The sequence below is a fragment of the Mus pahari genome, chromosome 16 (assembly GCF_900095145.1).
Source record: "Mus pahari chromosome 16, PAHARI_EIJ_v1.1, whole genome shotgun sequence".
Classification (NCBI taxonomy): domain Eukaryota; kingdom Metazoa; phylum Chordata; class Mammalia; order Rodentia; family Muridae; genus Mus; species Mus pahari.
The window spans coordinates 28,860,547-28,873,972 of record NC_034605.1 but is presented as its reverse complement, the minus strand read 5'-3'; the positions used below and the strand labels follow the sequence as shown (position 1 = coordinate 28,873,972).

The 13,426-nt window shown below is 46.6% G+C and overlaps 1 protein-coding gene across 2 annotated transcripts in view; it reads right to left on the bottom strand.

Moving 5' to 3' along the window:
• Positions 1–13,426, bottom strand: part of Gpld1 (glycosylphosphatidylinositol specific phospholipase D1) — a 49,361-nt gene that overhangs the window by 14,213 nt on the left and 21,722 nt on the right. For both annotated transcript variants that reach the window (XM_029547690.1, XM_021215541.2), the window contains exons 12-15: positions 11,345–11,410; positions 9,165–9,288; positions 6,153–6,292; positions 1,800–1,986 (exon numbers count right to left, since the gene is read on the bottom strand). In XM_029547690.1, coding sequence (XP_029403550.1) covers positions 1,800–1,986; positions 6,153–6,292; positions 9,165–9,288; positions 11,345–11,410 — 517 coding nt within the window. The remainder of the gene's footprint in view (positions 1–1,799; positions 1,987–6,152; positions 6,293–9,164; positions 9,289–11,344; positions 11,411–13,426) is intronic.

The window sequence follows — 13,426 nt, the reverse complement described above, 5'->3', positions numbered from 1 at the left end:
GTCAGAGAGCCACCATTGACCCCTCCCAATCTAGGTTGCTAATCCCAGGCACTTGACAATCAAGGATTCAGGGCCAGGCCAATGCCACCAAAGCCTCTTCTGTAACTAGCAGTAAGGCTTGGTGTCCCTCCTTGTTACTAAGATGGCAAATTCCTTCTGTCTGTGTAATGCCGTCCAGGGCCCTAAGTGTTCCCAAGATAAACAAACCCTCCGATTCTGTAATAAACATCAGCAGTGACTGGGTTTTCCCTCCTAATGAAAAACTTCTTGAAGCAAAGCCATGAAATGCAAGCAGAGCCTGGAGCTCAGAGACAGGCCCACGGTGGCTTTTTACTTTATGATTACTCCATAACTGCAGAAGACAGTTACACGGGGTGGGGACGGGGGAATGGTGAAGAGCATTAGGAATTCTGTCTTTATCACGGTACTGTGGCATCAAGAAACTACAGCTCTTCACATTACCTTGGAAGAACAGGCATTTAGAAGTTCAAGGCCAACCTGGAGGCTACATAATAAATTCCAGGGCAGCCTGGGCTACAGTGTAAGTCTTGTGAGTGTCTCTCTCTCTCTCTCTCTCTCTCTCTCTCTCTCTCTCTCTCTCTCTCTCTCTCTCTCTCTCTCTCTCTCTCTCTCTCCCTCNCTCCCTCCCTCCCCCCTCTCTCTCATTTACTTACTTACTTATTTATTTATTTTATGTATATGAGCATGCTGTCACTGACCCATCAGAAGAAGGCATCAGATCTCATCACAGATGGTTTTGAGTCACCATGTGGTTGCTGGGAATTGAATGCATGACCTCTGGAAGAGCAGCCAGTGCTCTTAACCACTGAGCCATCTCTCCAGCCTGAGACCCTGTCTCTTAAAATAGAAAGGAACTCGAATCCGGAATGCCTACTTGAAGCTGTTATAAGCAGCATGTATGTTTGGTGAAGGCACTGTATTTTACATTCGAAGTTAGTAACAGATGGAGCCCAATGCAATGAAGGTGACTCTGACGACGAATGGCATTGCATGGGTGTAGGCTGCCAACTGTTACTGTAATTATTCTCCTTACTAGTGGCTCAGCTGGAGAGCATACCTCAAGATGTGTCATATACGACCGGGGGGGGGGGCAGTGGCTCAGCAGTAGAATGCTACTCTAGAAACCCTGCAATGAGGGGGCTGAGGGTATGGCTCAGAGATAGAACACCTGCCTGTAATCCAGTGAAGGGCTGAGAGCATGGCTAAGTGGTAGAATGATGGCCTAGAATCTTCCAGCAATAGGTTGAGGGGTCACTCAGTGATATAACACCTGCCTAGAATCCCTCAGTGAGAGGCTTGAGCATGTCTCAGTGGTAGAGCACCAGACTCCCCAAGAGAAGGGCTGGGAGCATAGCTCACTATGCTGAGTTTATTGGGTAGAATGGTAGCCCAGAGTCCTCTAATTTAGGGGTGGGAATGATCAGCAGTAGAGTACTTGTCTATACCCCCATTGAAGAGCTGGGGTAGGGCTCAGTAGAAGAGTATTTGCCTTACAAGTACCCCTCAGTAAAGGGATGAGGGGCACTCAGATGTTCAGTGCTTGCCTAGTACCCACAATGAGGAGCTGTGGGCAGGGGCCTCAGCAAGAGTGCTTGTCTAGTAGCCTGAATGAGGGTAAGCAATGCGGTAGAGCCCTTGTCAGTCATGCATGAAGCCTTGGGTTTAATCCCCAGTACCAGAAAAACAAAAGCAATGGAAACATTTCAAAATGTCAGCAGTAGCTCACTCCCCCGCCCCCCCCCGCCCCAAGAGAGGAAAGGTGTGATGGGGTGTCTCACCTGGAAGCCCTCCAGGATCCCATGAGCCTCCTTGTCTAAGTCCAGGTCGATGGGGGGCAAGCCCAAATCGTTGCCGTAGATGATGTACACCCGCCCAGTCTGAAAGCGGCCAGGGTAGCTGTAGCCTGGTGCACCCACCACGAGGTCACCGTGCCCATCCTGGTTGAGGTCAGCTGAGGTCATGACCCTTAGAGAAGGAGAGAGCTGAGGGCTACAGTTACACCGCTTATTCTCCTCTCTAGAACCCAGCCACTTAGCTTCCCCAGCTGACTCTGCATGACTTCTGGGGACATTCATGTGGGGGGTGGGGGGGGGCTGTATCATTTGTGAGACTCTGAGTCACTCTACAAGGGCAAACCAAATAAAATGGACAGCTTGAGGCCCCTGGGTCTTTCTGGACCACAGAACCAGAGTAGATGAAGAACAGCCTCATAGAGCTGTCCTACAAGCAGCCACTGAGGTCCATTGTTTCCTAATCAAATACATGGCTTGCTTCTATGCTACCAGCATAGCCCCGTTTTTATGGCATTAAATTAGGTAGCCAACACCTTTAGTGGTGAACTGATATTCCTAAAGGTTGACAGGAATTTCCTGATTGTAAAGAGTTGAAATGCTGCAGATCTGGAGCCAAATTATCTTTCTTGGACTGTCTTTGGCATCTCAGTGGCAGTTCATTGCCCACCTATGTCTGACCTCGAATCCTTGAGGTGATCAGGGAAATCCTTTGGGGGATGTATCAGCAGACCAAGCCCAAAGCTGAGAATGTTATGAATACTATGTGAGGTCTGTGGCAGCCATTATAATCTAACCAGCCTGCTTGGTGTTCCTACCAATATAGTTTGTGTTTGTTTGTTTGTTTTGAGTCAGGGCCTCCCTATGTGGCCTCAGCTAACCTGGAACTCACTCTGTAGACCAGGCTGATCCAGAACTCATAGAGATCCTCCTGCCTCTGCCTACCAAGTGCTGGGACTAAAGCAATATGCCACCATACGTGGCCCTACCAATATATATTTTAAAGTGTCCTGGTTTATAACTTTGTGTGTTATGTCGTTATAAAAACTTCATGAAATCGTTACCACATTGGAACACGGTATTTGCAGCAACCTGAACCTGTGTTCTTAGATCATGGTTCATAGACCAGCTGGCTCCAGAGTACCCTCTATCTTGGGGACGACGAGAACTATGTATTTGAACCAAGTCAGTAAGTGGCACCTGCGGCTGACTGGTTACAGAGATGACAGTTAATGGTTCACGTGTGACCCAGGGCTGAAAAGAACAAAACGTTTTTGCTTTTTCTAGTTCACATGGCCATGGAAAGAACAAGTAGGCCTTTCTAAGGCCTAGGGGAAAGAACAAAGCCCTTTCTAAGATGCCTGCGGAAAGGCAAAGGCCAGTGCACAGCCAGCCCCAGGGGCTAAGGCTAGCCAGGACGTAAGGCCCTGCTGGTTGTGGCTGCCATTCCTGCCTTTTGGCTCTTTTGGGGAGGTGGCTAAGAAGAGCCTTCACTCACACGTGAATGGCAGCGGAGAGGTAGATTTCACCTCCCAGCCCCTGGTGCTTGCTGCAGTGTACCCCTCAAATACAGGGTCATTGGAATCCTGTTGAGGTTTTTGTCTTTCACTGTTTTTTGCAGTGCTAAGTGCTGGCCTCCAAGATCTGGAGTCCACACGTGGCCTCTGGGACCCTGCCCCCAAGTTAATTCTGACTGGTGAATAAAGATGCTGGCAGCTAATAGCTGGGCAGAAGGGAGATGGGGACAGTTGATTAGAGAGAGCAGACCATGACAAGGGAAGAGAGAAGAAAGAAGCTACCATGGAAGCTGAAGGATGCTCAGGAGGAAGAGAGCACGCCGCCGTGGGACAGGAGTAAAGAGAACGTGGTCATGTGGCCGACTGCAGTTAAGAGCAGCCCAGATGAAACAGAGTAAATAGTAAGTAAAAATCTTTTGGTGTTATCCATAGGGAAATGGATTCTAACAGCATGGAGGGTAGGCAGCTGCCCAGCTATTGTGCTGATTAAGGCATATTTAAAAATATAAAGGCTGGGTGTGTGTTTCATCTGGGGACATAAAGAGTCTAAGGTGGGTAGAAACTCCACGACAGGACTTTAAAAAAAAATACTATTACTTCAGAAACCACTCTGAGAAGACATAGCAGTGTTGCCAAATCATCCAGAATAGTCACTTCCATCACCCGGCTACGTTCAAAATCAGAAGAACCCCCCTCTCCCTCTACAAAGTGATCACTGGGTACCAACCAGGCTCTCACCAGAAGCAACGGTGCTCAGACCACCCTGCCTCTCTGCTTGCATTTCTGGAACATCATTGAACTACTCAGGGAAGCCCGTGATAATAAGTCCCCAAGAACACTGGGGCCTGGAAGATATTCTACAAAATGACACTTGGTTGTTGCAGTTACTTAGCAAAAATGAAAGATCCAGGTGCTTAAATATATTTGGCCAACTGTAAAGAGCTGTTGAAATTTGTATAGCTGAGCCATGAAATGAGTGGTTTTTCTGATGATGAACTAATTAGAAAATAGGGTTTGAGTTCCTTTTTTGTTTGTTTTGGGTAGGTTTCTTCATTTGCTTGTTTTGAGACAGGATCTCTCTACGTAGCCCTGGATGTCCGGGAACTCACTCTATATATACCAGGTTGGCCTCAAACGCAGAGATACATCTGCCTCTGCCTTTCTGAGTGTCTACATTATAGAAATAAAAATGTGTTCCAACTCAACCAGGGTCCTCTGCTGGAGCCCGGTTGAAGAAGAGACACGCTAGAGAGTACGCCTCTCCCTTTGGCTTTCCAGCTTATCCTTTTGCACCTGTAATATTCGTGTGTTTTTAGAGGCATTGAGGAAATGGATTACTTTCAAAAAAAGAACACAAAAAGGCTTCCAACTCTATACCTCTGTAAAGAATGGGACCCCTGACACAGAGCTCTGCCAGCCTGGGGGGGGACCTTGCACTTAACTGAACCAAACAGTTCTTTTCTCTTTCAAAAATGGGGGTGTTTACAAACCAACTTTCTGGGGCTAGAAAGATGGCTCAGTAATTAAAAGCATTTGCTCTGGGCACCCACATGGTGGCTCGTAACTGTCTGTACTAGAGTCACAGGAGATATGACGCCTTCAAGGGCATCAAGCACACACATGGTGCACGTAACATACATTCAGACAAAACACTCAAATACATACATTTTTTTAAAAAAAAAAAAAAGTCTTATAAACATTCTTTTTTAAAATAACCCTGTGCTGGTTATTTTTTTTTTTGCCAGCTTGATATAAAACAGACTCATCTGGAAAGAGGGGACTTCAGTTGAGAAAACTGTATCCATCAGACTGGTCTATAGACAAGTGTCTGAGGCATTTTCTTGATTGCTGATGGATGTGGGGTGGTCCAGCCTGCTTTGGGCAGTGCTGCCCCTCAGCAAGTGGTACGGGGTTCTACAAGAAAGCAGGCTGAGCAAGCCATGAAGGAAAAGCCAATCAGCAGCTTTCTTTGTAACTCTGACACAGTTCCTACCTCCCGGTTCCTACCCTGTTTCAGTCCCTGCCTTGGTTTTCATTGATGATGGACTGTGATCTGGACATGTAAGCCAGACAACCACTTTCCTCCCCAAGTTGCTTTTGATCATGTTTTTTTTATCACAGCGGTAGAACACAAGCCAAGGCAGACTCTATTTTTCCTCAGTCTGGACTTACACAAAAAAACTCTAACAAAATGGAGGCACCTTTTGGGTCCAGGAGAGGAGCAAGGAATGAAATTGGCTCATGTTCCAGTCTTTGCCCCCCAACCTTCTGTAACTATAAGACAGCCACAGCTCAGCAGGAAGGTATGGTGGTTTAAATATGCTTGGCCCAGGGAGTGCCACTACTAGGAGGTGTGGCCTTGTTGGAGGAAAGTGTGTCACTGTGGGTGTGTGCAGTGAGCCCTCCTCCTAAGCACATGGGAGTCAGTCTTCTAGCTGCCTTCAGATGAAGATGTAGAACTCTCAGCTCCTCCCACACCATGCCAGCCTGAGTGCTGCCATGTCCCCGCTTTGATGATAATGGACTAAACCTCTGAACCTGTAAGCCAGCCCCAATTAAATGTTGTCCTTATAAGAGGTGCCGTGGTCCTGGTGTCTGTTTACAGCAATAAAACCCTAACTAAGAGAGAAGTGCATTAGATTTCTTTCTGTCTTCCAGTTCGCCCAAACTTGAAATAAACCCATGTTCTGCTTCCTAATTCCTTCTAAAATACAGGGAAATTAAAATTTCCAGACCTGTGTGCCTGGTTACCACAAATGATACCTCCCCAAAGCTGAGGGCTGAATGGGAGTCAACATTCCCAGTCTAAGGAGCTCATTCTTACCAGCCGAGCCTGGCATAGGGAACAGACAAGGTGTAGGAGGCAGAGGGGTTGGAGACATGATTCAGAGATGTCTGAGAGCTGCCAGCAAGCATCAACCTCAGGTTTCTCTCCAGAGTCTGGTACATAAAGGTGACGGATTCCTGGAATGAAAGGTTGTGTTAGACGCACAGCATCATTAACAGGAGCCATGGGACACAAGCACTGACCTTCATATCGATGTGCTAGCTCAGACCAGGCAGTAGGGACAGCAACATCATACGGAAATGGTCCAAGGGATGATGGCAAGGGTACAGCCTGAGAAGATGGGCTACAGGGGAAGAGTCGGCTAGGATTTCCTCAGAGCCTGCCTCTGCATTGATTTGAAGATTCACACCCGATAAAAGATCATCTCACTGTTAAGGCTCTTTGGGCCCAGCACTTACTGTGTAGACCGTGTGTAGAACTCAAGGAGAGCTGCCTGCTTCCCGAGTGCTGGGACTAAAGGCATGGCTGACCAACAAGGGAATTTTTTATGGACCAAACTTTAGGAAAGGCAAGCCTGTCTAACCTAGAATCAGAATTATGTTTGTAAATAGATGGTTCATGTTTCTCAAACAAATGAACTGAAACACTTGGAGTCCAAAAATCCCCACCTTCTAAACCAGTGGTTCTCAACCTGTGAGTCATGACTCTTTTGGCAAACCTCTAGCTCCTAGAATATTGACATTACAATTCATAACAGTAGCAAAATTATAGTTATGAAGTAGCATCAACAAAAAAAATTACAGTTAAGGGTCACTGCAATATGAGGAACTGTATTAAAGGGCTGCAGCCTTAGGAAGGTTGAGAGCCACTGCTATGAGCCACACCCACAGTGAGATGCTATTTGCTTTGATTTTCAATGTACCTGAAGAATAGGAGAGGACTTTCACAGAGCTACAAACCTGTACCAGGGAACCTGGGGACAACCGGCCACCAAGCCTGGGATTCCAAACTTCCCTTTTTCTTTTATTTAGTTTTGTTTTTGTCTGAAGACAACATCTCATGCTATAGCCATGGTTATCCTCAACTCACAGTAATCCTCCTGCTTTGGCATCTCAAGTGGTGGGATCACCAGTATGGGCGCCACCTAGAACTACCTAATTGTCTTGAGGTACTGTCTACAAAGACACAAGCACAAACCAGGGTGATCCTTAGCAAGCTGAATAAACTCTTGATCCATCCAAGTCAAGGGAGGACAATTCTAAATTCATCAAAGGGTGACATAAGACCAAAGAAGACTTCCTAGCCTCCAGCAGTCTTGTACAACAAAACAGATAGAGCTAAGAACATGAAGGCAGGCCAGCCAGCCCTGGCTCAGGACAAGCATGGATGTAAGGACCTGCAGACAAGCAACGTGTCCCCTGTCCTCCCTACTATCATCCTGCCCGCGGGCTGCACACAAATGCTAGCCTAATGCTCAGCTCTGGCTTGCTCATTCATGCAGAAAAACACTGCATCATCTATAGTAAACTATCAACCCTCAGGACAGTCACTGGGAATACCACCTCTCTGTGATGCTAATCTCCATTGCTTTACCTAGGAGATCCACCTCCTGGCATGTCTGTGAGGCCAGGGAAGTTTAACTGGGGAGGGAAGACCGACTCTGGATACAGGCAGCACTATCCTATCTACTGAGGACCCATATATTTCAATAAAAAGGAGGGAATGGACTGAGCCCCAGCCTCACTGCCCTCCGAGTTCCTGTCCGACTGGGAAGATGTGAGCACACAGCCCCACGTTCCCACTGCCATAGCTGCCATGTTTTCTCACTGCAGTAAGACTTCTGCCTCCTCAGGGAATCAAAAACAAACCATCATTTCCTCAAGGGGCTTTTTCCGAGGTATTTACCCCAGCAACAAGAAAGATAATTAGTGCGCTTCCTGCTTAGACATTTTCCCCTCAGGAGACAAATACAAGCACATACATGCAAATTTATCTGCACTTTGTTCGTTGGCAGGAGTTCCCAAGCTTGGGACCAGTTACGTAACATGTGGAGCCTGGTGCAAAATTAGAGCTCAGGGGTTCACCTGCTTGTAAGAATTTTTAAGGCCATGACAGTGGAGTAGGAAACCAAGCATGGGTTCTTTCATCAGACCTGGAGAGGGACCATCCATGTGACTGGGCAGGCTGACCTTCAGGAAGCTGGCCCTCCTTACTCCCTCGTCTCACTCCTGGTGTGTGCCATTTACATTGTTGTCTAAACCCTTCTGGTCTTGAGAACAACCACAAGCCAGCGCTGAACTATTTCCAAGTCTTGGAACCGTGTCCTAGGTTCCAGGCAAATGCAACTACTTGACTGTCCAAACATCCTGAAGTCTCCCCAGCTCACCACCAGAATGCATCCTTCTGCCGATGGAATGCTAGCCACCATTAAGGTTTTCCTCAGTGCCACTTCTTCATGGTGCCTTCCCCATGACCTCTGAGGTAAAAAAGACCTCTCTCCTAACCTGCTGCCAACCCTGCTTTTATCACACACTCACGGAAGAGCTATGTCTGCTTTTGTTGCTCCTATTAGGCCAGCATTTCCCAAAGATCAAGTCTCTTTCCATTTCCCTTTCGTTTTCATCCCCACAGCAACATGACCTTAAAGATCCCATGTGGTGGGGACATGGTGGCATATGCCTGTAATTCCAGCACCCAGAAAACTGAGACAGGAGTTTGAGGCCAGCCTTAACTATGAAGTAAGATTTTTGTCTGAGGGGGGAAAATGGCCAATGGTGTCTGTCAGCATGGAACTATGTAGGAAGTCTTCTACATAGCAAGCACTTGCCTAGGGTCAAAGCAGGACCAGCCTAGATGTCCAGAGCTTCTGTAACTGGACCACTTTCTTGTCTTAGGGCATCTCTGGAATGCACCACATTTAGAGACCAAGAACACTGTACCCTGGCACAAGCCAAGATGCTCGTGTGGACAGCAGTACGTAAGGACTTTATAGGCAAGCGGTTGAGAGAAGTGGTTCACCCTCCTTCAACAATAACAGGAAATTCTCACCGGGGCCCAGGAGCCTGTGCTGTAGAACACGCCTCTTTCTGTGTAGTTGAGATTTTTCCTGATGTCTCTACTTATGAACATGGTCAAATTCCTGTGAAAATCATTTTTCTGTACTTTTGAGCCACTGGAAAGAGAGAGCAATAAAATAATCAAAAACAGTAATGCTAGCTGAGATCCTGGGATTTTTAACATCGAGAAGATGGAGAGTCAGAAAACATACCTTTAGAAAAAAAAACTTTGTTCCACAAAATCTTTGGGTGAGTATATTTCTAAGACGTAGAAGCCAGCCCTCACAAAACTTAATGTGTCTGGGGCTGTGTGTGTAGCAGAATGTGTGTTTGGCATGTTCATGGGCCCTGAGTTCAACACCCAACATCAAAAAGAAGGAGGAGGAGAAAGGGGAGGGAAGGGGAGGAGGAAGAGGAGGAGGAAGAAGAAAAAAGAAGGAGAAGAAGAAGAGAGAGAAGAGAAGGAGGAGAAGGAGAAGGAGGAGGAGGAGGAGGAGGAGGAGGAGGAGGAGGAGGAGGAGGAGATTTCCTGTGGTCTCAGAGCTCACAGTAGGAGTAAAAGTACTTCTAGAATACCATACCATAAATAAATGTGTTGTATGTTTCACTGAAGAGGTGGAGACATCTCTCAGTGTCCTTAGGATGGCAGCATGCAGGCAGACTGACCCACCCATCAAGACATGAGCTATAATCAGTTATCTCATTAAAATGTATTTTCTAGCCCATCTGTGATGCACACCTTTAATCCCAGCACTAGGAGGTAGAGGCAGGCAGAACTTTTTGAGTTCAAGTCCAGCCTGGTCTACACAGTGAGTTCCAAGACAGCCAAGCTATAGAAAGAAATCCTGTTTTTAAAATAAATAAATTTTCTAGTGCAGAGATCTTGAACTGGGTACAGTGGCACATGCCTGTAATTCTAGCACTTAGGGAAGAGGGGTAAAAAAATAGGAAAAATCAGGAGTTCGAGGCCAGCCTGAGCTACACAGTGAATTCAAAGCCAGCCTAGACTACATGAGAAGCTGTCTTAAAAAAAAATCATGCTGAGCAGTGGTGGCACATGCCTTTAATCCCAGCACTTGGGAGGCAGAGGCAGGTGGATTTCTGAGTTCAAGGCCAGCCTGGTATACAGAGTGAGTTCCAGGACAGCCAGGACTACACAGAGAAACCCTGTCTCGAAAAAAAAATCATATATCTTAAACAGCCTATGCCACAGGTGCCTAGAAGAGCCACTTCAGGATGCTTAAGGGTAAGGGAACAATAAGGCCTAGGGGGACACCAGAGGAGGAGGGACTCCAACAGCCACAGAGTGTAAGCTTAACCTAAAAATGCTATATATGTACACATATCAACGACAATCATAAAGAATATGTATATGACTGGAGTTAATTACTTTAAATGAATTAAACAATAAGGCCTTATAGAACCTTTCCTTCACCTTTTAATTCTTACAACACACCAAATCTCCTTAGGATGTTTCATGGGAAAGCCATCACTTTACTATCTAGATTATTTAGGAGTTTTTCCTCTTAAACGCCTTATTGGTTCTTCGAGGAGACTCCACTGGGCTCTGGTTGGGCCACCATGGTAAATTCTCAGAGCAGCCAGCCCTTTGCTCTCCATCGCTCAGTCATATTCCAAGTGTTATTATCATTTATGTTATTGTTTTATTTTATTGGTAACAGATGGTGTCCCTTTCTATTGACAGCATCATGATTCGGAGGTTGGTACCTCGCTTTGACAGGAGAGACCACCTCTAACAATATAAACCTGGCCTACTCCTCAGAAATTTCCGCAGAACACTCCCCTTCACCTTGTCAGGAAAATGCTTTTTTTAGGGTGGAATCTAGGTAAGGTTCATGAATCAAAAATAATTAGGGTGATAATCATAAAACTACCAATGAGCATTTAGTGAGCAACTCACTGCCTGCATCTGCCTTATGCCCGCTACCATCTGTAGTCCATGTCAGTATTCCAGGACTGTAGTTGTCTTTTCTTCATTGTCAGAAAGAAAAGTTGCAGCTTAAAAACAATCACCTCTGTGTTTAAAAGTCACCTGGCTGTAAATGGCTCGGCTAGACTAGGAACCTACATCCACTGGTCTGAAAACCCCACGCTCCACCGTCGGTCTCCACAGCAGCCCATCTAGCAAAGCACTCTTCTGGCCCCACTCACCTGAGGGTGTGGTTCCTCCTGCCATCACAGGAGATGAACAGGGGGTTCTCAGGCAGGTTGCAGTCACTGGGGAAACAGTGGAAGGAGTTAGGCACTTTTCTTCCTTCCCTCCAAGTCTGATTTTATATCAGGGATGTGCTTTAAAATCACTCTTGTCCCTGTGAGTCCAATGTGCTATCTATCCATTGTGCCAATGGAGGCACCTTTAAACCACCCCCATAGGCTCAAAGAGTGCATTGCCTGGCCATTTCGATAGCCCAAGCCTCTCTAGTCAAGCCTCCCTCTGCCCTCCTGGCTCCTCTGCCAAGCTTGCAGGCAAACATGAAATGCCCCGAGTCTGAGAATAGGATGCAAACTCATTCTCAGTTATAAAATTCTCCAGATTTAAGCAATTAAGTAGGAAACAGGGATCTCTTCTATGAGTGAGAAGGCTTTGGGAAATGTAAGGGATGACCTCATTCAAAAAGAGTCTTTATGGGAGTGGGTGTGGATGCTATGGAAGGAACAGGACTTTGAAGCGCATCTGTGGAGGCCACTGGAGGAGACTAGGAACCACGGGAGGGCTTTACAGCAAGGGAAAACCAGGGGCTGGGAAGGGAATGGAGAGACAGTGAGGGGGAGCTGACAGCAAGCTTTTTTCATGCATCCACCAAGTGAGCTACAACCCAGCTCCCTCCCTCTCTGGAGGATTTATTTGGTCATTGTGTAAAGTGACTGGTCTCATAGTGACACTTCAATTCATATACATCACATCCTGAGACCATAATCACCATCCACTTCCGTCTCCCCACTTCCCTTCTCCCTCTCACAAACCCTGCTCCTCCTTACATTGCATGGTCTCTGTTTTCTAGGTCCTACGCATGAGAGGAAACTTGATGTTTTGAGTCTGGCCCATTTTAGCTAATACGATCATCTTCAGCTCCATTTTCCTACGGATGCTGGGATCCCATTTTTCCTGCTGAGTAAGCTCACTGTACGTGCACGCACATTTTCCAGACTGGTCCATCATGCCAGCGCTGAGCTGAGGAAAAGGCTTTCTCTGTGAGTCCCCTTGCTCCACTGCTGGAGTCGGAAGGCAATGCGGCCAGCTCCAGCTGGGGCATAACCATCATTTCACTGTTTCTTCGGGAAAGCCTACTGTATGCTTCAAATACCAAGAATGCACTTTAAAGTTCATTTTAAAAGGTAAGTACTCCTAGTGAGCTGGAATGAGGCTGGTAAATAAAATCAAATGCATTTCTTCTTTTATGATTCTTGTTTTTTTGTTTTTTTGTTTGTGTCTAGAATCTACTTTCAATTTCCCATAAATTCTGAACTCTGATATCTCTCCCTCTTCCCCTCCACCCCTCTGTGTGCTAGAACAGAGATAAGATCTGTGCTCCTCTGCTATTTCTTCCTACCTGTCTTTCCTTAGCTAAGTACAGAAATAGTCCAAAGTCACCCAGAAGTGCCTTGAGGATTGTTGCATGGGGCTGAGGGAAGGAGGGAGGAAAAGAAGGAGGGAGGGAGGGATAATGAAGAAACAGAGGTCACTAACTGTACTATGACTGGCTGGACATTCTGAGTTTGACCAATATAACCTAATAGCAGCCATGACCATGGAGCTAGCACTTGTAAGCACTTGCCTGTTAAACCCTCTGCTCTGCATGAGGGCTCTCACTGACTCCTCACAGCCTCAGCAAGACGGAATGGTGAGCATCCCCATTTAACAGGAAATCAGAGCTTAGGAGGTTTAGCAACCCGTGACATAAAAATCCCAGTGGTAAAAAGGAGATGTCTCCAATTCCAAACCCCACCCTCTTTACATCTAGGCTGCCTGCACCTAAACACTCTCAGCCAGGCCAGGGAGATGATTCAGTCAGTGGATGCAAAGGTGAGGACCTGTATTTGATTCCCAGAACCCATGGCCTGGCATGGGGGCTTGCAGCATCAAGCATACCTCAGGCACTCCAAGGCCAGCCTGCCTAGCTGCCTGGCCTAATCACCAAGATACAGATCAATAACAGATGCTGCCTCAAAAAAACAAAGGAGAGCATTCTGGCTGCAGAATGTACACACACACACACACACACACACACACAC